Source organism: Salvia splendens, chromosome 11 (assembly GCF_004379255.2).
Source record: "Salvia splendens isolate huo1 chromosome 11, SspV2, whole genome shotgun sequence".
Taxonomy (NCBI): domain Eukaryota; kingdom Viridiplantae; phylum Streptophyta; class Magnoliopsida; order Lamiales; family Lamiaceae; genus Salvia; species Salvia splendens.
Genome location: NC_056042.1, coordinates 24,501,507 through 24,524,043, shown reverse-complemented (window position 1 = coordinate 24,524,043; position 22,537 = coordinate 24,501,507). Strand labels below are relative to the sequence as shown.

At 41.7% G+C, this 22,537-nt stretch overlaps 3 protein-coding genes across 5 annotated transcripts; 2 read left to right on the top strand and 1 right to left on the bottom strand.

Annotated features, from left to right (window-relative positions):
- Positions 1-13,172: 13,172 nt before the first annotated feature.
- LOC121755147 (probable hexosyltransferase MUCI70) lies at positions 13,173-17,634 on the top strand. 3 transcript variants are annotated; one of them, XM_042150428.1, is made up of 8 exons: positions 13,173-13,560; positions 14,228-14,850; positions 14,917-15,269; positions 15,528-15,739; positions 15,902-16,158; positions 16,248-16,426; positions 16,698-16,778; positions 17,502-17,634. In XM_042150428.1, the coding sequence occupies exons 2-7, from the start codon at positions 14,385-14,387 to the stop codon at positions 16,776-16,778; spliced, it is 1,548 nt and encodes a 515-aa protein (XP_042006362.1). In that variant the 5' UTR covers positions 13,173-13,560; positions 14,228-14,384; the 3' UTR covers positions 17,502-17,634. The 3 variants fall into 3 exon arrangements, with proteins under 3 accessions (XP_042006362.1, XP_042006360.1, XP_042006361.1); XM_042150426.1 differs by lacking the exon at positions 17,502-17,634 and having other exon boundaries at positions 16,698-16,978; XM_042150427.1 differs by lacking the exon at positions 17,502-17,634 and having other exon boundaries at positions 14,225-14,850; positions 16,698-16,978.
- Positions 17,326-17,811, bottom strand: LOC121754648. Its single transcript, XM_042149972.1, has one exon. It carries the CDS (start codon positions 17,809-17,811, stop codon positions 17,326-17,328), a length of 486 nt encoding a protein of 161 aa, XP_042005906.1.
- A 1,187-nt stretch (positions 17,812-18,998) lies between these two features.
- Positions 18,999-20,941, top strand: LOC121754062 (transmembrane protein 18-like). Its single transcript, XM_042149397.1, has 4 exons — positions 18,999-19,344; positions 20,037-20,142; positions 20,354-20,502; positions 20,585-20,941. Exons 1-4 carry the CDS (start codon positions 19,204-19,206, stop codon positions 20,678-20,680), a joined length of 492 nt encoding a protein of 163 aa, XP_042005331.1. The 5' UTR covers positions 18,999-19,203; the 3' UTR covers positions 20,681-20,941.
- The last annotated feature ends 1,596 nt before the right edge of the window (positions 20,942-22,537 follow it).

Below are 22,537 nucleotides of genomic sequence, written 5' to 3'. Positions count from 1 at the left end.
TGATGGTAATAAATGCAGGTAATAAATATAGATCACGACACAGAAAGTTACGTGGTTCGATTTACTGAGGTAAATCTACGTCCACGGGAAGAAAGGAGGGCAAATTTGTATTGCTTGATCTGGATTACAGCTTACAATACTGACTTGCTATATGAGATTCGATATCTAGAGAGCTTAACCCTTGTCTATCTGATCTAAGTTCTATTTATACATTTGAACCAAGATCGTGGCTTGCAGGTTGACAACTGCTTCATACCACTAAATAGATCGTGGGTGTAGTGGAGGTCGTGGAGGTCCTGCATGGGTCCACTATCTCCTTGTTCGGTCGAATACTGAGACCGAACTGCTGAACTTTGCCGATCAGCTTTTGCCGATCTGAGAGTAGAGCTTGATTGGTTCTTTTGCCGATCTGAGAGTAGAGCTTGATTGGTTGGCTTTTACCGAGCTGTAGGCTGCGACCGAACTCTTTGGTTGTGCCGAACCGAACTGAACTCTTTGGTCGTGCCGAACTGATACTCTTTCTTGGGTTTTGGGCTAATGGGCCGTCACTGCTATTGGGCTCGCCATTAGGGTTTAGTTGTTTAGTTCGTACCCCATCACTACCCCCCGAAAAGCGAAGTGAATCACTTCGGCATTTTGGATGAGTGTAAGGGGGAGGCTGACGTCAGGGGACGTGCCATGCGCGTGTCTGCATTAAATGCGATAGCAAATCCGGCCGTTGAATCCAGAAAAAGGGGGATTTGAAACGGCGCTACGGATTTGAAATGCCTCTGTGAATCTGATAAATATTACCATTTTCCATCATTGGAACACTTTTGCTATTGTTTCTTCTGCATTCTCTCTCTTTTGCGCAAAATTTCCTTCCGCTCCTTCAAGAATTTCTTCAGAACTTCTTCAGACTTTCAAAGAGTAAGAATCATGTCTTCTTCTTCTTCTTCTGAGTCAGGTAGCGGTAGGAAAGGGGGTAAGGGATCTTCTAGCCGGAAAGAGTCCGGGGAGAAGACCGTAGAATACTTTCACAGCATCTTGAGTAAGGACACTGTGATATCCCTACACGGAAAATATCTTCTTCCCGGGGGGAAGGTGGTGATTCCCGACGACGATCATAGGGCTAACTCGCCGCCGGAGGGTTATGCCACCGTTTACGAAGCCTGCTTAGAATGCGGGCTTCGTTTCCCTCTTCCCCCACCTTTTGTAGAGCTTCTTGATTTTTTCCAACTCCCTTTAGGTCAGGTGACTCCGAATTCTTGGAGGCACTTATCGGCCTTTGCTGCCGAACTGCGTAGGCTAGATAAGGATCTGTCTCTGAGGGCAATCCTTAATTTCTTCCAGTTTAAGAGGAAGGGATCTTGGTTTTACTTGATCCCTTTACAGCCCTTTAGAGCCTTTTGTAAAACCAAATGGCCGAAATGGCAAAATCGTTTCTTTTTTTATAATAGGACTTCGGCTTCGGACTTTTCCTGGAGAGGGCCGAAGTCCGTTATTTCTCATCCTCGGGTAGAACCGTTGGACGAGCTCGAGGCCGAGCTCAATAAGATTCCCATGATTAGGAAGCCGTACTTGGAGTCTGAGCTCGTCAAGGGCGACTTCGTGTTCGACTCCTCGTCTTCGGACGACGAGACTGAGGGTGAGGATTTCTTTTTTATGCATTACTGCCTTGACGACGAAAACTAACCTTGTTTTCTTGCTTTTTGGCAGTGAACTTGCTCAACAAGCTCGGTCGCAAATTCTCCGAATCTAAGGAACCGGAGAGGCCGAAAACCACCAGCTCGGCGTCTGATGCCGAGAAGAATCCGAAGAGGCAAAAGACCTCTTCGGATCCAAAGAAGCCGGAGTCGACTTCGGCAAAGGGGAAGGCGAAGCTTCAGAAGCCCCCGAGAGCGCCAGAGAAAGACGTGGTCTTGGCGCCTCCTTCGGAACATATCTGTGAGCCCTTTTTATGGCCCACGGACTTCGCCGAGGTGAATTCTCTTCTTGATTTTCTGGCCTTGCTTTTTTCCGGTATTTTTTGTGGCCCCTCGGTTGACTTTTTCCTTTTTCCATTTTCAGAGGAACGATATGCTCAGCAAGCTCGTCGCAGTTGAACTCTCTAAAGCGTCCAGCGACTATGCTGAGATGCAGAGGAAGTTGACTGCTGCTCGTCACCAGGCCGAACAGGCTAGGGCAGATTTTGAGAAGGCAAGGGCTGCTAGGATCTCGGCTCAGGATGAGGCACAGCGGGCAAAAAACGAGCTCATTATCCAGAGAGAGCAGTCGAAACAGAGGGAGGCTGCTGCCGTGGTTGCCCAAGGGGAGGCTCTCCGTGCTTTCGCGGAGAAACTCTTTTTGAGCCATCAATTTTCGGCCTTTGTCGGTGATCTGCTGAAACTGATGACCGATAATGCTGAGCAGGGACCCGAAGTCGTCCTGCCGCTGTATGGCCGAGAAATTGCAGCTCGTCTCCAGAGTCTGCCGCTCCTTGACGAGCTCGCGTCTTCCTCGGTCCTGCTTTCTGCTGACCGAGTCCGTAATTGCCGAGCTGACCGGGACGAGAACATGGAGGCCATCTTTGCCTCCTTGGGACCTGTTTCACCCGCTCCAATTTTCCAAGGAGAGGGTGAGCAGGAAAACGAGGCCGGCAAGGAGACCGAGCAGCCGGATCGGCAGACCGGCGACGGGCAGGCCGAGCAGGAGGTGCAGCAGATCGGCTATGGGGGCGCCGAGCAGGCTGGGGGGAGTAGGGAGGCTGAGGCTGAAGCCGAGGTGGACAAGGAGGGAGAAGCTGAAACCCGGAGGGGAGCCGGAGATGAAACTGGCGGAGTATGATTTCATCTCCCTTCTCTTAGTTTTAGTTTCTTTCTTCCTTCTTGTAAAATGGCCTTGAAGCCCTCCTTGTGTAAAAAATTTTTTTTCTTATGAATGAAAAAATTTTCTTTCTACACTCGTGTCTTCGTATGGCTTTTCTTGATCTCTTTTACTCCTGTTGTGGTTTACTGCCTGCTCGGTAAGCTGAAATGCCGAACTGACCTAGCTGCTTTGTATTCTTAACTCTCAAGGAGCTGGAGGTACCTCACTGGAAGCGGCTATACTCTTCGGCTTTAAACGAAGCTGAGAAAAAAGCCATAGAGGACCAGATGAAGTATGACGAACTCTTGGCTCGTTCAGTGGAGCTGGAGTCCGACAATAAGGACTTAGTGTCCATAAGGAAGGATCTGGAGGCCGAGCTGGATATTGTCGTCGCTGAGAGGACTGCATATGAGGATTTCATCTGCGGACGCGGGGGAATGAGCATATCTGAAGTTCAGAATCAAGTTGATGAACTGTGGGAGGAGCTTCATGTACTCCGGAGGAACAATGCGCTGGAGAGCTCGGCTTGCCAACAAGTTGTGAAATCATTGCGGCGCTGGGCTTCTCGGTACGACATCATTCTTTCCCGGCGTCCTTCAATCGAGAGATTCCTTAGGCATTTCCCGCCAACAGATGCTCACACTCCAGCTCAAACCTCTGATCCACTTGCTCAAAATCCTACTCCAAATCAGCAACGAACTCAGGAGCAACCGGAAACGTCAAGACGAGAACGGACTCAGGAGCAACCGGAAACGTCAAGACAAGGACGGACTGAAGTTCGTAGAGGAGCTGTGATTATGAGTGAGCAAGATCAACAAATGCTTCGTGAAGAGACTCTTCGCCGCCGAGGTGCCAGAACTTCCCGGACTCAGGGAAGAGGCGGTAGGTCGATCAGAGCATCTCGTCGACCTGCTTATTCTTCAGCTGCCCGGAACGCCCGAACTCGGCTTCACGAGGATTTTTTGAATAGGTGGCTCAACTTTAGCAACCGTGGACAGTAGAATAGTCCTTTGTAATGGCGTAACGCCTTCTCGTAGGGCAGCGGAGTTGTATGCCGAACAAGACTTAATAAATGAAATTTTTTTCATTTCGCTTCTATCACTGCGTACTTACAGTTCAGCGATTTTATTTCGCTTCTATCACTGCGTACTTACAGTTCAGCGATTTTTTATTTCATTTATTGTACTCGTCCTCGGTCTTATGAAGTAAACTTCTTTGACCGGACTCGTCCTCGGTCTTATGAAGTAAACTTCTTTGACCGGACTCGTCTTTGGTCTTATGAAGTGAACTTCTTTGACCGGACTCGTCCTTGGTCTTATGAAGTAAACTTCCTTGACCGGACTTAGTCCTCGGTCTTATGAAATAAACTTCTTTGACCGGACTTGGTTTGCGTCCTAATTTGGCGAGTTTTATCGCTTGGATCGGACTTTCCCTTTGTTAACCGAAGTGGTCTTATGAAGTAAAATCTTCTTTGACCGGACTTGGTTTGTGTCCTAATTTGGCGAGTTTTATCGCTCGGATCGGACTTTCCCTTTGTCCTAATTTGGCGAGTTTTATCGCTCGGATCGGACTTTCCCTTTGTCCTAATTTGGCGAGTTTTATCGCTCGGATCGGACTTTCCCTTTTTGCAGTTCGTTTCAGACGAACTGCTTGTTTCTTAAGCTGAATTGTGGAGTCTTGTATCTTCCTGAGAAGCTTGGACTCACAATTGTCTTTAATACATGTTCTAAAAAGGGGATCAGCCTTTAAAGAACAAGATACCTCAGTAACATTTGTAAGAGACGACACGCACATAGAGAGACAACGCACATAAAGACAAATAAAAAAGACGAAAAAGGTTTTAAACTTTTATAAAACGACAAGCATGAAAAACAAGTAAAAAACAAAGAAAGCACATACCCCTAGGACCGAACTAGACACAAGACTGACTGACCGGACTGTCTCTTACAAATGGAACTTCTTGAGGTTGGAAATGTGCCATGTTCGGGGTACTTGTTCTCCTGACATGTGAGTCAATTTATAAGACCCTTTGCCGAGGACTTCTGACACCCGATATGGACCTTCCCATGTGGGTTCGAGTTTGCCCAGCTTTTCTGCTCGGCTTACTTCATTGTTTCTCAAGACGAGATCTCCCACTTGAAATTGCAGCTTTTTCACCCTTTGGTTATAATACCGGGCTACTTGCTCCTTGTACTTGGCTGCTTTTATGCAGGCCAATTCTCTTCTTTCTTCGGCAAGATCTAGTTCGGCTCTCAGTCCGTCCTCATTCAGTTCTGTTGAGAAATTGAGTGTTCGGGGGCTGGGTATGCCGATCTCAACCGGAATCACGGCTTCAGTGCCGTACACCAGACTGTACGGAGTTTCACCGTTTGAGGTTTTTGGTGTAGTTCGGTAAGACCATAGGACTTGAGGAAGATTTTCTACCCATTGTCCTTTGGCTTGTTCTAACCGAGCTTTTAAACCTTTCACCAGAATACGGTTTGTTACTTCCGTTTGTCCGTTTGCTTGTGGGTGAGAGACCGAAGTGAACCGCTGTTGAATATTCAGCTCTTGGCACCAATTCTTGAATGTCTTGTCGGTGAACTGAGTCCCATTATCCGAAATGAGGATATGGGGTATGCCAAATCGGCAAACTATGTTCTTCCAGACAAAATCCAATGCCTTCGAGCTCGTTATCGTAGCTAATGGTTCAGCCTCCACCCACTTCGTGAAGTAATCCACGGCAACGATAAGGAATTTCATTTGCCGAGGAGCTTGTGGTAGTGGTCCTACTATGTCTATGCCCCATTGCATAAAAGGCCAAGGGCTTTGCATAGCACATAGATCGGTCTGCGGCATCCTTGGGATATTTGCATGGATTTGGCACTTCGTACATGTCTTGACGAGCTGCACTGCTTCTTGTACCAAAGTTGGCCAATAATATCCCCATCTCAGAACTTTTTTAGCTAAAGCTCTAGCTCCGATGTGGCTACCGCAAGATCCTTCATGAACTTCTCTAAGGATGTAGTCCGTCTCTTCTGGCCCTACACATCGCAATAACGGTTGAAGGTAGGACCTTCTGTATAGGACTCCTTCATGAAGTTCATACCGAAGTGCTCGGCATGTGATTTTCCGAGCTTCTCTCTTATCCTCGGGCAGTTGTCCTTGATCTAGATACTGTAAGATCGGCGTCATCCAGTTCGGCGAGCTGGTTACTGAATGTACCTCAGCTTCATCAATGCTTCGGTGTAGTAATTCCTCCACCTTTGAGCTCGGATATGAGGCCAACTTACTTAAAGTATCTGCTCGGCTGTTTTCCGCTCTGGGAATGCGGATTATCCGAAAATAAGAGAAACTTCGGCTAATGCTTTGCGCTTTGTCCAAGTATTTTTTCATCCTCTCATCTCGGGCTTCACTTGTACCCAGCATGTGATTCACTATGACTTGTGAATCACAATGGATTTTGAGAGATTTGACAAATAGACTTTGCGCTAATTGAAGTCCGGCAAGGAGGGCTTCGTATTCGGCTTCGTTATTAGTAGTTGGGAATAAGAACCGAAGTGAATAAGTTACCTCGTGTCCGTCGGGAGCGATAAGTAGAATACCAGCTCCACTTCCCGTCTTATTCGAAGCTCCATCTACGAATCCACTCCAGCAGTCCGGCGGCTCTACTTCGGATTCCTGGGGCTGTGTTAGTTCGTCATTGGCAGGATTTTTCTGTTCGGCAATAACAGGGATTGCTTGATCGAACTTTGCCTCTGCAAGAAAATCTGCCAAGGCTTGTCCCTTGATGGCTTTCCGAGGTAGATATTCTATTGAGTGTTCTCCCAGCTCTATGGCCCACTTGGCAATTCTGCCTGATGCTTCAGGCTTAGTCAAAACTTGCCGAAGTGGAAGATCGGTTAAGACGCATACCTTGTGAGCATAGAAATATGGCCGCAGTCTCCTTGCTGCATTTACTAATGCCAGAGCAATTTTTTCCAGAGGTTGATACCTTGTTTCTGGACCTCTTAATGCTCGGCTTGTAAAGTAGATGGGAAGCTGCTTTAGGCCTTCTTCTCGTACAAGCACCGCGCTAATGGTTTGATCTGATGCCGCTAAGTATAAGAATATCACTTCGGCATCTGTTGGAGCAGAGAGAATAGGAAGCTCGGCTAAATAACTTTTGAGCTCGTCAAAAGCCTTTTTCTGCTCGACTCCCCACTCAAACTTTGGTGCCTTCTTCAACACATTGAAGAACGGCATTTGCTTTTCGGCTGCTTGGGAAAGGAATCTATTCAGTGCGGCTAGACATCCAGTTAGCCTTTGCACATCATGTATGGACTTCGGCGTTGCCATGTTCTGAACAACTTGAACTTTTAGCGGATTTGCCTTGAGTCCTTCCTTTGAAACCCAACAACCAAGAAACTTTCCCGAATCTACCAAAAAGGTACATTTTTGGGGATTGAGTTTGAGGTTGGCTTTTTTGAGCACGTCGAGAGTGGATTTGAGATTGTTTTCGTACTCCGAAGTGCTTCTGCTTTTAATGACTATGTCGTCAACATACACTTCAACCTCTTTTCCGATTAGGTGCCGAAATAGCTTGTCAACCATCCTTTGATATGTGGCTCCGGCATTCTTTAAACCGAATGGCATCTTTTTGTAAGCAAAAATGCCGAAGTCAGTAATGAAAGCCGTTTTTGAAGCATCACTCTCATCCATTAAAACTTGGTGATATCCTTTGTATAAATCAAGAAAACAAAAAATTTCGAAGCCTATCAAAGCTTCTACTTTTTTATCTATGTTCGGAAGGGGATAGCAATCTTTAGGACAGTGCTTGTTTAGATCGGTAAAATCTATGCACATCCGCCATCCTCCCTCTTTTTTCTTGATCATCACAGGGTTGGCCACCCAAGAAGGATATTTCACTTCAAATAACACATCCGCTTTCAGTAATTGGCGGACTTCGTCATGGATGACTTGACTTCTTTCTGCCGCAAAGAGTCTTTGCTTCTGTTTTATAGGCCGGACTGAAGGATCAATATTTAACCGATGTGTAATTACCTCGGGGGGCACTCCGGTCATGTCCAACGGAGACCATGCAAAGACGTCTTTATACTCCTTGAGGAGCTGGATGGTCTTTTCCCGGAGTAGAGGTGTTCCCGCGAAACCGATCTTCACCGTTCTGGAGGGATCATCTTCATATAACCGAACTTCCATCGAGTTCGGCTCCGGTGTGACTTCGGTCATTTCGCCTGCCTCTGACTCCGGCTGCTGTGATTGCTATGCTTGATGGTGCCGATCTGATTGCTCGGCACTTTTAAGCGCAATCTGCAAACACTCTTTTGCTCTCTTTTGATCACCTCGGATGACCGCTATCCCTCCTTTAGTGGGGATCTTGATGGTGAGGTGATAAGTAGAGCAAATGGCCCGAACTGTGTTGAGCCAGTCTCTTCCCAGTATAATGTTGTACGGGGACCGAGCTTTTACCACAAAGAACTCGATCATCGTACTGGAGCTTGTAGGCGCTCTTCCCACCGTAATCGGAAGGCTGATAATACCTTCAGGGCGGGTGTCCTCCTGGGCGAAACTTTTCAGAGGAAGCGGAGCCGGACTGAGCCGAGCTGGATCCACTTCCAGTTTATCGAAACATTCTTTAAAAAGAATGCTAACTGACGCTCCTGTATCCACGAACACTCTGTGGATCAGTTTGTTTGCCACTCCGGCTTGAATGACAATGGCGTCTTGATGAGGAGAGATGGCCGGGACGGGATCGGCATCTGAAAATGTAATCACTTCGTCCTGCTTCAGCCTTTTATGCGTTGGCTCCTCTCGATTGAAGCCTCTGCGCTCTGACTTCAGGGACGATTTAGTCTTCCCAGCTGGGAGAGCGTCAATAGTCTGGATTACTCCATCATATTGCGGCTCGTCATCGTCTTCGGGATCCTGTTGCCTTTTCGGATCCTGAGGAGCGCAGTTCGCACCTCTCTGCTTCTTGTTCTTTTTCGGCTGCTTGCTTTGGTATTTTTTTAACGTCCCTGCTTTCACAAGAACATCAATACCTGCAGCCAAATGTCGGCACTCCTCGGTATCGTGACCGTGGTCTTGATGGAAGGAGCAATAATTATCCTGACTTCGGCGCGCGACCGATTTCGTCATCCGCTTTGGCTTTTCGAACATATCGGAATGCAGTTCGAAAATTTCCGCTCTCGACTTGTTCAATGGTACGAACTGAGCGGGCGGTTTCTCAAGATCGAGACGTGGTCCCAATCTGCCTTGTACCGGTGCCCTTTGAATTCTTTCAAAAGGAGTTCGGCGAGGAAGCCTCTGATCGCTATGATCGGGCTTCTTTTTGTCTCCTCTAGATGAGCTGTCTAAAGACCGTTTTCGACGGTCTGCCTCATCGGCACGAGAAAACTGGTCCGCAATGTCCCACATCTCTTGAGCTGTTTGCGGACTGCATTCAACGAGCTTCCTGTAGAGAGCTCCTGGCAGTATTCCATTTTGGAATGCCGAAATGACAAGTAGATCATTGAGATCATCTACTTGTAGGCATTCCTTGTGGAACCTCGTCATGAAGTCGCTAATTTTTTCATCGCGACCTTGACGAATAGAAAGCAGCTGAGCCGAAGTGATTCGGGCTTCCGCTTTTTGGAAGAATCTCCTATGAAAAGCATCCATTAGATCTCTGTAAGATCTAATGCTGCCTTGAGGGAGGCTATCAAACCACCTCCTTGCGTTCCCGATGAGCAGCTCGGGAAACAGCTTACACATGTGAACCTCATTGAGACCTTGGTTCGCCATATTATACTGATAGCGTCCCAAGAAATCATGAGGATCCACTAACCCGTCATAAGTCATTGACGGAGTTCGGTAATTCTGCGGCAACGGAGTTCGGGTGATATCATCCGAGAATGGAGTCTTCAGCGCTCCATACATGGCGAACCCGACATCTCTTCGGTATGGTGGAGATGGAGTTCTCCTGTGATTCCGGTAACGAGGAGGAAGAGGAACATGTCGGTGGTGAGGATTCTTTCTCCGGGGAGATGCGACACTACTGCGGTAGTGACTTTCATGTCTGGATGGAGAGGGAGAATCCGCCGTTTTCGTCTCCGGCTTTTGGCCTATTTGCAGGAATGTTAAGAATTCATCCTGCTTCTCGGCCAAAAACAACTTGACAGCCTCGTTCAAATCGGGCTGCTGGGAAGACTCGGTGCGACGACTTCTGGAGTGGCTTGTTCCTTCACCGTGAGGACTGGAGACAGATTTCTCACGAGGCTGTTTTCCAGACCGACGGGCTGGACTAGCTTCCTCATGGTTATCACGGACGGAAGCACGGGTATTATGTGATCTGGTATGCATTTTTTTTGGTGGAAGAGGATCAAAAACTCGCTTTATCACAGATTTGGTTCTCTGGTTCCCACAGACGGCGCCAGTGATGATTGGGCGAATTTTTGATGGTAATAAATGCAGGTAATAAATATAGATCACGACACAGAAAGTTACGTGGTTCGATTTACTGAGGTAAATCTACGTCCACGGGAAGAAAGGAGGGCAAATTTGTATTGCTTGATCTGGATTACAGCTTACAATACTGACTTGCTATATGAGATTCGATATCTAGAGAGCTTAACCCTTGTCTATCTGATCTAAGTTCTATTTATACATTTGAACCAAGATCGTGGCTTGCAGGTTGACAACTGCTTCATACCACTAAATAGATCGTGGGTGTAGTGGAGGTCGTGGAGGTCCTGCATGGGTCCACTATCTCCTTGTTCGGTCGAATACTGAGACCGAACTGCTGAACTTTGCCGATCAGCTTTTGCCGATCTGAGAGTAGAGCTTGATTGGTTCTTTTGCCGATCTGAGAGTAGAGCTTGATTGGTTGGCTTTTACCGAGCTGTAGGCTGCGACCGAACTCTTTGGTTGTGCCGAACCGAACTGAACTCTTTGGTCGTGCCGAACTGATACTCTTTCTTGGGTTTTGGGCTAATGGGCCGTCACTGCTATTGGGCTCGCCATTAGGGTTTAGTTGTTTAGTTCGTACCCCATCATTGTGACAATATGAAAGAAGAGGAATTTTTTTGTTTCAGTAGATTGCACCAATTAAGGTGTCTTCTTCTCTTCCACTAATATTTATATTCTTTATAAATATTTATATTCTTTATTTAAACTCCTATGTGATTAATAACATTATAAACAAATTTGTTTTCAAAAATCATTACCAAAAAAATATGATCATTAACTTTACCAAAAAAAATATGATCATTATATTTGTATATTTATCATATCGATCGAAATTAGGTGTAATTAAAGTTGACATGACTCTGAAAAACACACGTATTGCCATAAAGGATGTACTTGCATATGTGTAACTTTTAAACAATTACTTTTAAGGTTACTTTGATTGAAAATATAATACTAGTAACTTTGTATACGTCTATTTTTATGTCAATATTTTAATGTCATGGGCTAAAACACAAAATGACAAAATTAAGAGATTGAATGGGAGATTGCAAGATAAAAAAATATTGCTTATTCTTCAGCCATCCATCTATAATTTGTGATGTATAATATCATGGTACGAGGAAATTCATGCTTTTGAAAATGGGATCGGATTATCGTCACATTTGATTTGGTTGAGTGTTGTTTGGTCTGATTCAAGTTTAGAAATCGTTGTACATGTTCCGATTGCAACCATAGCTTGATTGGGGCAATTTTAGAATTTATCTAAAAGTTAACTAAAAGTTTGATTTAAGTAACAAATTTTATTAAATTTTGAATTGTATGAGATAATTGTTATAATTTAATTAGCTACTTTTATAAGTTTTGGATAAACTAGAAGTCAACTAAAAAGTTGTGATTCAAATGTTAATTTTTCTAAACATACTTGCATAAACGCGTGATAAAGAAGTGATGCATGTGACATCTCAATTACTTTTGCAGGAAAATGCATGTGCCACCAAATATTATATGCGAATGCATGTGATAGACATACATGCAATAAAAGAGTGATAAAGAAGTGATGCATGTGTGATCTCAATTACTTTTACCAAAAAATATGTGACATCAAATAATATAAGCAAACGCATGTGATAGATATACAATATAATAACATACAGATGAAGAATGTGTCAATTGACCCTCACTTTTGATAGGGAGACTAACAACACCTTAAGATTGGGTTCAAAAAAGTTATTCTATTTTACAATTAAATATATATACATAAGTTTTGTCTTTAGTGGGTGACCCTCTCATTGGGGTCTTAATATGTTTTTGTCTATATTCTCATAAATTGGTCGTTTAATCATTCTATCGTATTTTCATAATAAAAATAACTTAGAAGAAGAGGCCATGTATGCAATGTGCATAAGTTGAAGTCGTAATCACGAACACAGACATGCTAGCGGTCTGTTAGGTCGCACAATGCTATCCAGTGGCCTGCTAGAATCATTCAGACGAACTGAAACATGTCATATTTTGTAAACCTTATTTCCTTATATGGGAATATATCTTTTTATTGGATGCTGTTTTACTTATTCATTTATGTAATGTTATACAAGCATTTATGTCATTAAAATTCTTTATTGTAGACAGAGTGGTGAAATATGTCTTTCACTGAATATTGTTCAATCGATTTCTTGAAAAGTTACCGTGTTAGCCTGAAAGTTTTCTTACATTGAAGTACTAAGTATCAAAAGATCAGTTTGCAATGCTTCTACAAACTTGTATTACATGTTTAATGTTTGTCTACTTAGAGAATCAGATTTATCATTTTTGTTCTTATGTTGTGATCTGTGAATAGTTCAAATATGCTCTTTAAAATCCACTCGAATACATATATATTAAATTGGTGTATTATTTCAACTTGCATATTTTCCAATAGAATACATACACACTAGTAGTATTAAATTGGTATTCCAATGTTCCCATAATGTACACTTTATTTTTTAGTTTATCCAAAAAAAATACTCCCTCTATCACATCTCTATGAATGACTATTTTTCGGAATGTATTCGAGAAAAAAGTAATAATAAATAGTTAAGTTAAGAGAAAACAAAGAAAGAATCTTATTTTTTCTCAAAAAGTAAATGTGACAAAGTAGTAATTTAATGAGTTGGAAGTTGTAAAGAGAGTTGTTCTTGAATTTTAGTACTTCCTCCGTCCCGCACTACTCGCACGTTTCCATTTCGGCACGGGGATTAAGGAATGAGTGATAGACAAAGTCAAATATTACGGCTGTAGGTGATAATTTTTACTAAAAATGGAAAGAGTGCAAGTAACTTGGGACGCCCAGAAAGGAAATAAGTGCAAGTAGTGCGGGACGGAGGGAGTACATATTTAGTTTTTTGGTGAAGTGGTTGTTGAATCACACACACTGACAAAACCGCCATCTTCTTCTTCCGTACCGCAGTCTCTACTTCCAACCAAATCTCTCCGGTGAGCTCACGTCCAACAAAATCTCTCCGCGTGTCCTTCCTTTCATTCCCCACTATACCCTTCCAATCCCTCGGAATTCATCGCATTCTGTATCTACATCCCATAATGTGCGGATGGCCGCCCTCTACAGGCAATCCGGCATCGGCGGAAACGGAAACGGAAACGTGGCCTCCGATTACGTATCCGTCGGAATCCACGGCGGCTGGCGCCACTTACACCACCGGCGATTGAAACCGCCGCCAGCTTATAGGATCTCGGTTGGGCACTTCGCTTTGACGATCACTCTCGTTCTCTCAATCTCCGCCCTCTTCTTCTACCACATTTTGCAGAGCAATGGTATGGAAATTCACACACTTTGTTTGGGGGTTTTGATGCAGTGGGATAGATAAATAGAGAGTGTGGTTGTGTTTGTGTTTATTGGGGAAAATTATGATTGATTGGTTACATGCAAGTAGAAAGTGGATTGGGGTATTCAAAGCGTTCATCGATTTCGAGCTGTTACAGTTACGGCATGATTGATTGTGGTGGTTGAAGTTCTAATTTCGAATTGAGAAACCTTTATATGTATATATCTGTGATTCTGTATTTGATTTAAGGCATATCTGTTGTGATTAGAAGAAACATGAAAAACATACTCCACAAAGCAGAGGTTATTGGTGAATTGAAATGCGGATGCTTAAACTTGATTTGTAATTTTATTTAACTGAAAAGTAGGAGCTAAATTGTTTTCAACATATTATATGGCTTTGGAGGAATCAGGCCTTTCATATGAAGTGATAACCTAATCACATCTGAAGTTAAGTAAGACCTATTTTGTGTACATAGATTTCTCCGTTAATTCTACGAGGTTTTATAACCTTAATGGTTTTCCGACCATTTGGCTGTGGGTTTGTTGGATGTGAAGGAAACTAATTGGAGGAACTGTTCTTAATCTTAATGCTAAGGATCCTGAATTTTAGTTAAAAGTGTTTGTTGTGCATTTTACATACTCTATGTTTAGCAGTGGAAATAAGCATGCACCAAGCACAAGATGATGGCATCAGCACGGATGCAGACTTTCTAAAAATGTGACGCGAACCAAAGCATCCAAGTACATTAAGTTGGGCAGCGGATCATTTTCCCGTGGCAGGGATTCTCGTGATAGGGGCAAAGATGCGAACATGAGAGATGAAAACGAGGCATTGAGGCAAACCCGGGATGGTTCTGTAGAAAACATTCATTCTATCATGAAAAACATAAAGAGGAAGTCTATATTTAATGGTTCTCATAGAGGATTATATAAGGAGGGTGAGCGTAATGAATTGATAATGTTTGAAGCTAAATATAAGGCCTCGTTGAAGAATATCAAAGGCTCGGAAGATGTGCTCGGTGATGACCATCTATCTGACACATGGGATTCTTCTCATTTGGATCTGGTTGAAGATGAGAAGCAAGATGTCATTGAAGAGGCTGACAAAGATTCTAGTGATTTAAATAGTCAGGAAACTCTTCCGCATCCAGAGAATGCTAGTGGTCAATATAATTCTAAACGGACAAGGCCTACTGAAGGTCAAACTGCCCATAGGCAGATTCCTGAAAAGCGACGCCCAGATTCCAAAAAGAAGCCCAAAAATCGGAAACCTCCAGGTAATTGTACCTCCTTTTTTACTCCTTTATATGCGTGTTATTGCCACTGATGGTTGACGGCTTTAGGTGCTTGCCCAATGGCAATAATGAATTCCACTGCACTGCTTATCGAGCCTCCAGAAAGCAAAAAATTTGGAATATTTTCCCTGCAATATACAGAAAAGGAAGAGAAGCCAATAAGCAAGGAGAACTGGGAACCTAGATTTGCTGGACATCAGACACTCAGAGAAAGGGAGGAGTCTTTTATTGCTCGTGATCAGGAAATAAAATGTGGTTTTGTTAACGGCCCTAATGGGTCGTCAATAGCAGGATTTAACTTGGACGAAGATGATGCAAAATACATCAGCAGCTGTAATATTGCAGTCAGTTCTTGCATCTTTGGAAATTCTGATCGCCTGAGATCGCCAATGGGAAAAACGGTACAATTCCCTACACATTGTTCGGTTTTAGTAAGAAAGATGAGTCCTGTATGCTTTTAGACACGTCATTCGTCACTTGTATTTTACTCATAAACATTGAGTGCAAGTACTATAAAATAGAGATCCTTTAGGTCCATTTTCTGAACATTGAGATTATAAAAGTGTATGGATCATTTTCCTTGCTAAAAAAGTCATTATTGAGGTGCCAATTTGTGTGTATTCTGAAAATGGAGTTATTTAGGATCTCTGATTTTGTAGGTCTCACGTTTCTCCAAGAAAAATGTTTGCTTTGTCATGTTCGTGGACGAAGTAACTCTGAATACTCTTTCATCTGAAGGCCATATGCCAGACACCACAGGCTTCATTGGGTTGTGGAAGATCGTGGTGGTGAAGGATCTTCCTTACTCCGATATGAGAAGAGTAGGGAAGATACCGAAATTATTACCACACCGTCTCTTCCCTTCTGCCAGGTATAATAAAACAGAATTAACCTTCATTCAAATAAGCCATATTATGTTCTGAAAATTGCAGTTTAAGATACATATCTCAGTTTTCTTCGCATTGCTGTTTCTTGAGATTTGTTTGCCTGTTTTCTCATGGCTTCTTCACAGTCTAATCTGCTTGTTGTTTAGGTACTCGATTTGGTTGGACAGCAAGCTTCGTCTCCAGCTCGATCCGTTACTGATTCTGGAATACTTCCTCTGGAGAAAAGGCTACGAATACGCTATCTCCAATCACTATGATCGCCATTGTTTGTGGGAAGAGGTTGCACAGAACAAGAAGCTTAACAAGTACAACCACAGTGTCATAGACGAACAGTTTGTATTTTACCAATCTGACGGGATGCGAAGATTCAATCAATCCGACCCTGACAAGCTTCTCCCAAGCAGTGAGATTTCAATCCACTCTCATCTAAACACAATTTCTTGGGTTTTGTTGGTGCTGTCTATGATGTATGTATTACGTGCTTTCAAGCAGATGTACCTGAAGGGTCTTTCATCGTGAGGGCTCATACGCCAATGTCAAACTTGTTTTCTTGTCTATGGTTCAATGAGGTGGACAGGTTCACGCCCCGTGACCAGCTGAGTTTCGCCTATACATATCACAAGTTGAGCAAGATGAATCCCGGGAAGCCCTTTTATCTCCATATGTTCAAGGTGGGTTCGAGTCTAGTAGGTTAGTGGTATCCTTCCCCTTTGTACGGGTCCCCATCACCCAACTCTCTGAGAAATAGAAAAAAAAGAAGCATAGCTCTTGAAGAGGCAAGGAAGGTGGTTACATTTGGTGATAGCTCCCACAACAAACATACTCTGATATTTGACTGATGTCAACTTCTTTGATTGTCTAATCCTTCAAATGCTCACTCTGATGTTATTGTGAATATAATCTACTAATCTAAGCCTAAACTGTCTGGTCTTTTCTTTTTAGGACTGCGAGAGGCGAAAGATTGCCAAATTGTACCGTCACAGGTCCAAGGAGAAGAGAGCTAGCTCCCACGTCGATTTATAGGTATCTTTTCTTCTCTTTCAATTCGCTGTGCATCACCGGAGTCGTCAGAGCTGGTTCTAGTACAAAGCAAATTAATCTGCCTCGTTCGTATGTTAGCTTTGATTGTGTCTCCTAAGATCACTTGAAAAATAGACCAAATCCATACAAATTTTGAGTCCAAAATCTCAATTTTTATTATCTACTTATATTACTATTCATTATGTAAAATCTTAGAAGAAGCAATATTCACGATGACATTACTTGGTAGAGTTCATATTGTCAAGTTCAAGTTATTCAATGCCTTCTTTCTTTTTACAAACATCCAGCTTCATTGTTGATGCTCATTTGAGTTTAAATATAAACACATTAATCTTTTTGACAAAAATGTACAATTATTCAGCTTGAACTCGAACATGAAAAGTGAATGAAAGATGATAAGTTTAATTTATAAAGAATCAATAAACTTGAACTGACACAATCTGACACCTCTATAATAGGAGTAAGAATCTAAGCTAAAATTGGTCTCAAACTAACTTTTCTATTGAAAAAAAAGAAGAAAGAAAGAATATCACCATTCAAGTTTCTTGATGGAAGCACCAGAATCATGCATGGGGAAACTCTTTTTCAACAAGAATCTGATCAAAACCAAAATGCTGACTTTCTTCCAAGAAATGGTTTGCCCATTTGCCTTTGACAACTTGAAGGCTTTAACACAGCAAACCTGCACATGATCATCTTTCCCAGGTGAAGAAGAACTATCACACAAATGATCTTCTGCAACGTTTTTCCTCGAAAACTTCTCGTTCAAATCCTCCCACAAAATGTCCATTTTCTCCTCCTTATGTTCATCATCATTGACGTAGCAGAAGTTCTCTCGAAATGTGATAGTGTTGCGCTTGAATTCGTGGAGTGAATCACACAAATTGAAGTTCCATTCATCTTCTTGTACATGCTTCCCGACGGACGGCCAAAGAGGTGGCGATTCCAGCAAGCACGGAGGCGGGTTGGTGATGGTGGCCGGGAAGGTGAAGTCCTCCTCCGCGTCGTCGGCCATGAGCTCGCGGGGGCGGTTGAATTGGAAGTGTTGGTAGTTAGTTCAGTAGTAGTACAAGATATGTGCAGCACCCTTGAATTGTGTTTTATTTTTCAACAGATTTAAGTAGTTCCTCTTCAACGGCTACTAATGAGCACCTATTTTTTTTGTTATAAATGTACATTTAATTAGTATATCTACATTAGAATAGGGAATAAAGTCAAATTAATGTGATATGTTCACCAACTCTTTTATTCATTATAGTCCTGTTTATGACAAATGTAATAATTTTAAAAACGCCTATAAGTTTTTATAAGTAACTTTTAAATGTTAATTAAGCTCAATTTATTGTGCGTGCGTGTGTGTAACGGTTGGATGCATTCATGAAAGCTAGTAGCATATAGATTTAATTGCATTATTACAGTAGAGTTGAGCTACTATTATTACCATCCCATGATTTTGTCATTTATTGTCTACACCAAATGCCAAGGAGAAATTGATAGAAGAGTTAATTTAATATTGAAAGTATGTGTACAAGGAAAATTGGGGTTTACTATCCCCGTATTAAATAGCCATATTACATTTCAAATAACTGTAAAATTCATGTGAATAATAAATAACGTACCTAAAATCGGACTTAGATAATAGTGACGTTGTAAACGGAGGAGCAATAATTGCTGTACAAATTCAAAGTATTTTCAATTACGTGTGGGATAAGTTGAATATAACAGAAATTCCAAATAAATTAAATAACTGTGGAAATTCTTGAAAAATCCGAATACTTGTGTTTATATTTATAATCGCACACGACTAGACTTTGTATAAGTCGACTGACGTTGCCTCCCAGTTTTAAAAACTGGACTAGTAAATAAATCAGCAACGCTATCAATTCACGGTTTAATTGGTCAATTAGACCATTATTGGGCCAAAATAGTGCAATTAAATATAGTTTATATGATATGTTTATAAAAATATAAACTATAATAAAAATTGATTAGTTGATAAATATAATTACATATGTACATAAATTTTAGCAAATGATAAAATATGATTATAAAACAATGACCGCTATATATATGAAAATTTTAATGAATGACAAATAATATTTATATGCATAAAATTACACTTTGTATGTAGTTTAATAATGGATATATCATATATATACTATAAAATGAATAAATTTTATTGAATACTCACAATGGATTAGGGGCACTTCATTTTACAGACAAAATTCCTAATCTAAAACCCTAATTTTAAAAACGAATTTATTCAACTCTGCCGGCGAGAACTTTCTTGAGGATCTACGAATAATAATCAACACTCAACAATAAGTTGAGGCTAAAGTTCAAATCTTAGGGTCAAAAACCGCATCTTTTCAACAATTTTGTGGTGAAATCAAAGAAATATCTTGCGATGGCGGAGCTGCAATCCGCGGTTAATGCCCACTTTGATCAAATGGCTGATCTGGTGGAGAAGCTCTCGGCGGAATTCCGCTCCGGCCTCAAACCTGCTTACGAAAATTTCATGGGTTTCTTCCACGCCATTGATTGGAAGGTACTTTAGTTGCTTTCTCTGTCGGTGTTGATTGAATTCTGTTATATCTTGCGGTGATCGAGATCGACTGTTAGGTCCTTTCGTGGGTTTTGCGTTTTTATGTTCTGATTAAGTGTTTCTGTGTCTTGGAATTTCGAATCGCGTTTCCTTGAAATGTGTTATCTTACATAGAAGGAGCTGGAATTGGTTTTGATTAATGGATGTACTACTAGTTTGTAACTTCAGCTTTTGGGATGTGATTTACAAAATGAGTTGTGTAATTTGCTACTCTAATGAGTGAGTGAGATCAAATTAACTACATAGATTGAACTCTCTGAGGGGGTATTAATCAGTTATTAGGATTACAGTGGTATGGCTCGTAACCAGATTTAAAATCATTAAAGAGGTCTTCTTTTGGCCTATTGATGTCCTTAACATTTCATTTGTGCTGGTTTCTGTGGTTTTCTGTTCATGATGTTGTAACCACATCCTATCTTAAACTAGCGCCGATTGGTTTTTGTTGATTACTCGGGAACATATAGTAGATCAAAGGAATTACTCCATGGTGCTGTTGCTTGAGTTTAAGCTGTTTCACTGCCCAATTAAAGCTTCTCTAGCTATGTGTTTCATCACTTATCTTGTCGTTTTTAGATGTATACCTCATGTATTGGCTTGCATTTCTCTGATCTTCGAATTTCCTTTCTTGTCTGCAGGAACCTTGGTTGATATGTCTTCTCTCCTTCCATGTAATCTTGCTAGTAGTAGTTTTTGTATCACGGAGAAACATCAACTTTCAGATGTTTTTATTCCTTCTTGCATGTAAGACTCCTATAATCCTATCAATAGTGCACCTTTTTTATAATGTCGGACCTAAGCTAATATGAAGCCAGATTTTGATAAGCATATAACTGCCATATTTTATTAAATTACAAAAGTATTTGAACAAGCCCTCTTGTGATTTTGGAAGATGCAGCAGTCGTACAGTTAGTCGGGCCATAGTAATGAATCATATGTATTTGATATTGTGCAGTAGGAGGAGTGTATCTGGCCGAGAGGCTTAATCATGTCCTTGGCAGCAACTGGAAAAACTTTGCAGGCCAGAACTACTTTGACACTAACGGACTCTTTCTCTCGGTGCTCTGGTCAGGGCCCTTGCTAGTGATCGCGATCATAATCTTGGTAAGCTGTTGCTCACCCTCTTTCCATCCTCTGGTGATGATATTCATGCCTCACTCCATGCTTGTGTTCCTTCCTCATGCAGGTGAACACATTGTTTTCCTTGTGTTATTTGATTGTGAGATGGAAAAGGGCCGAGCTCAAACATCGCACAAGAGCAGCTCGTGGTAAGGAGGAATAAGCAGAGACAATGCTTTGTATTTTAGTCTCCCCTGTGAAGTCCAAATGTTGGTTTTGCTTACACGTTGGTCTTCTCCTGCTGAAAATTATACTCCTAGTTAGTTTGTAATGCTATAGTGACTTCTTTTAATGGTAAAGTATTTTGTCATCCAACAGATGGCCATACTTTGTCATCCAATAGTACATCACAAAATTATCACTCCATAAACTAATGAAGTGTTCTAATGAAGTGTTCTAATGGACTAGATGATACTTTGATAAATGAATCTGTGTTGCATTATTAGGCATAATCGATACATTATATGGGTATAATTGTAAAACCACAGTGAATCACACACGTTTCAAAACGGAAGGAGCGATAATTAAGCGGGATTTTCATAGACCTTTCATCTACTCTCTCTCTCTCTCTCACTCACTCCAACCGCCTCACTCCTCAACTCACCATCAAATTTCGTCTCCCCTAATTCCCACCAGTGTTGTGAAAATTGCGACCCAGGCGCGCTCGGGGCGCGGGGCGATCAAAGCGAGCCTGTAATCGACCCGATGCGGCGGGGTCGTGCGAGATCCGTGGAGCGACGGTGGGGCGCGCTTGGGTCGCCTGGGCCGCCGTGGGGCGCCTGGGTCGCCTGGGTCGCGGGTCGATTTAAGTTAAATATTGATGACTCTTCATCTTCTTCCTTGAATAAACCAAAAAACGGTAACTTACCAACTTCCCACACTCTTATTTATGGAAAACCTACACCAACCCTTCTATTCAGCCGCCTTCTCCTCTCCTATTTCTTATCCTTTCTTCTTCATCAACCACCACTCCTTCGACGTGGGTTTCCTCAGCAAAAGCAAAAATCACGTTATTCTTCAGCAATCACTCCTTCGACGTCCAGATTCTCAAGGTTTCTACGGGTACGAGCATCAATTGTTATGGGGATTCACGAAATTTCAGTTTATCTGGAGTTTGTGTATGTGTTTTTTTGTAAAGAATTGTTTTTAGAGATATTGGGTACATTTGGATTTGTAGAACTGTTTTGTAAAGTCTCAATCTCCTCTAATTTGCTGCGACTCCACAAGTAAGAAACAGAAGCCAAAATATATAAAAATAATTCAGAAGAAAATTTAAAAAAAAAACATTCTCAATGTTTACATGTTTTCTAGAAAATAACTATATAATTTTATTTTAGTTTTCTGAGCTTGCAATCAAAATATATAAAAACAATTCAGAAGAACAATTCAAAAAAAAACATCTCAATGTTTACATGATTTCTAGAAAATAACTATATAATTTTATTTTGTTTTTCTGAACTTGCAATCAATGTGGCTGCTTAATATGCATTGTTTATTTGTTGCGTAACACGTAGGGGTTGGTGTGTTGTTGGCTCCATAAGTACTCTATATTTTTGAAAACTACGTGTAATTCTCTGATGTTCTCATTCCTGCATTTTTTTATTTTGAATTTTTGTTGTTAGAAACTTTTTACCTTTTACTATAAACTTTCTTAGAAACATTTTACCTTTTACTACTGTTGAACTTATAAATGATTGTTTCTTTCTACAGATCATTTTTATACAAAATGTCTCAAGACCCAACTAGGAAATATGCAAGAGCTGATCCTGATACCAGATATAAACTTACATGCAACATTTGCGACAAAGTGATTACATCGGGAGTTCGAAGGCTCAAAGAACATTTCGTTGGCGGATTTAGAAACGTCACGAAATGTACTAAATGCCCACCACATGTGAGAGAGGAGATGATCAACTATATGAAGAAAAAAGAGGATGCTAAAATACTGCAAGTTTTTACAGTGGCAGCATCACAAAGCAGGCAAGAGTTTGAAGATTTGGGTTACGGGGAAGATGAAGAA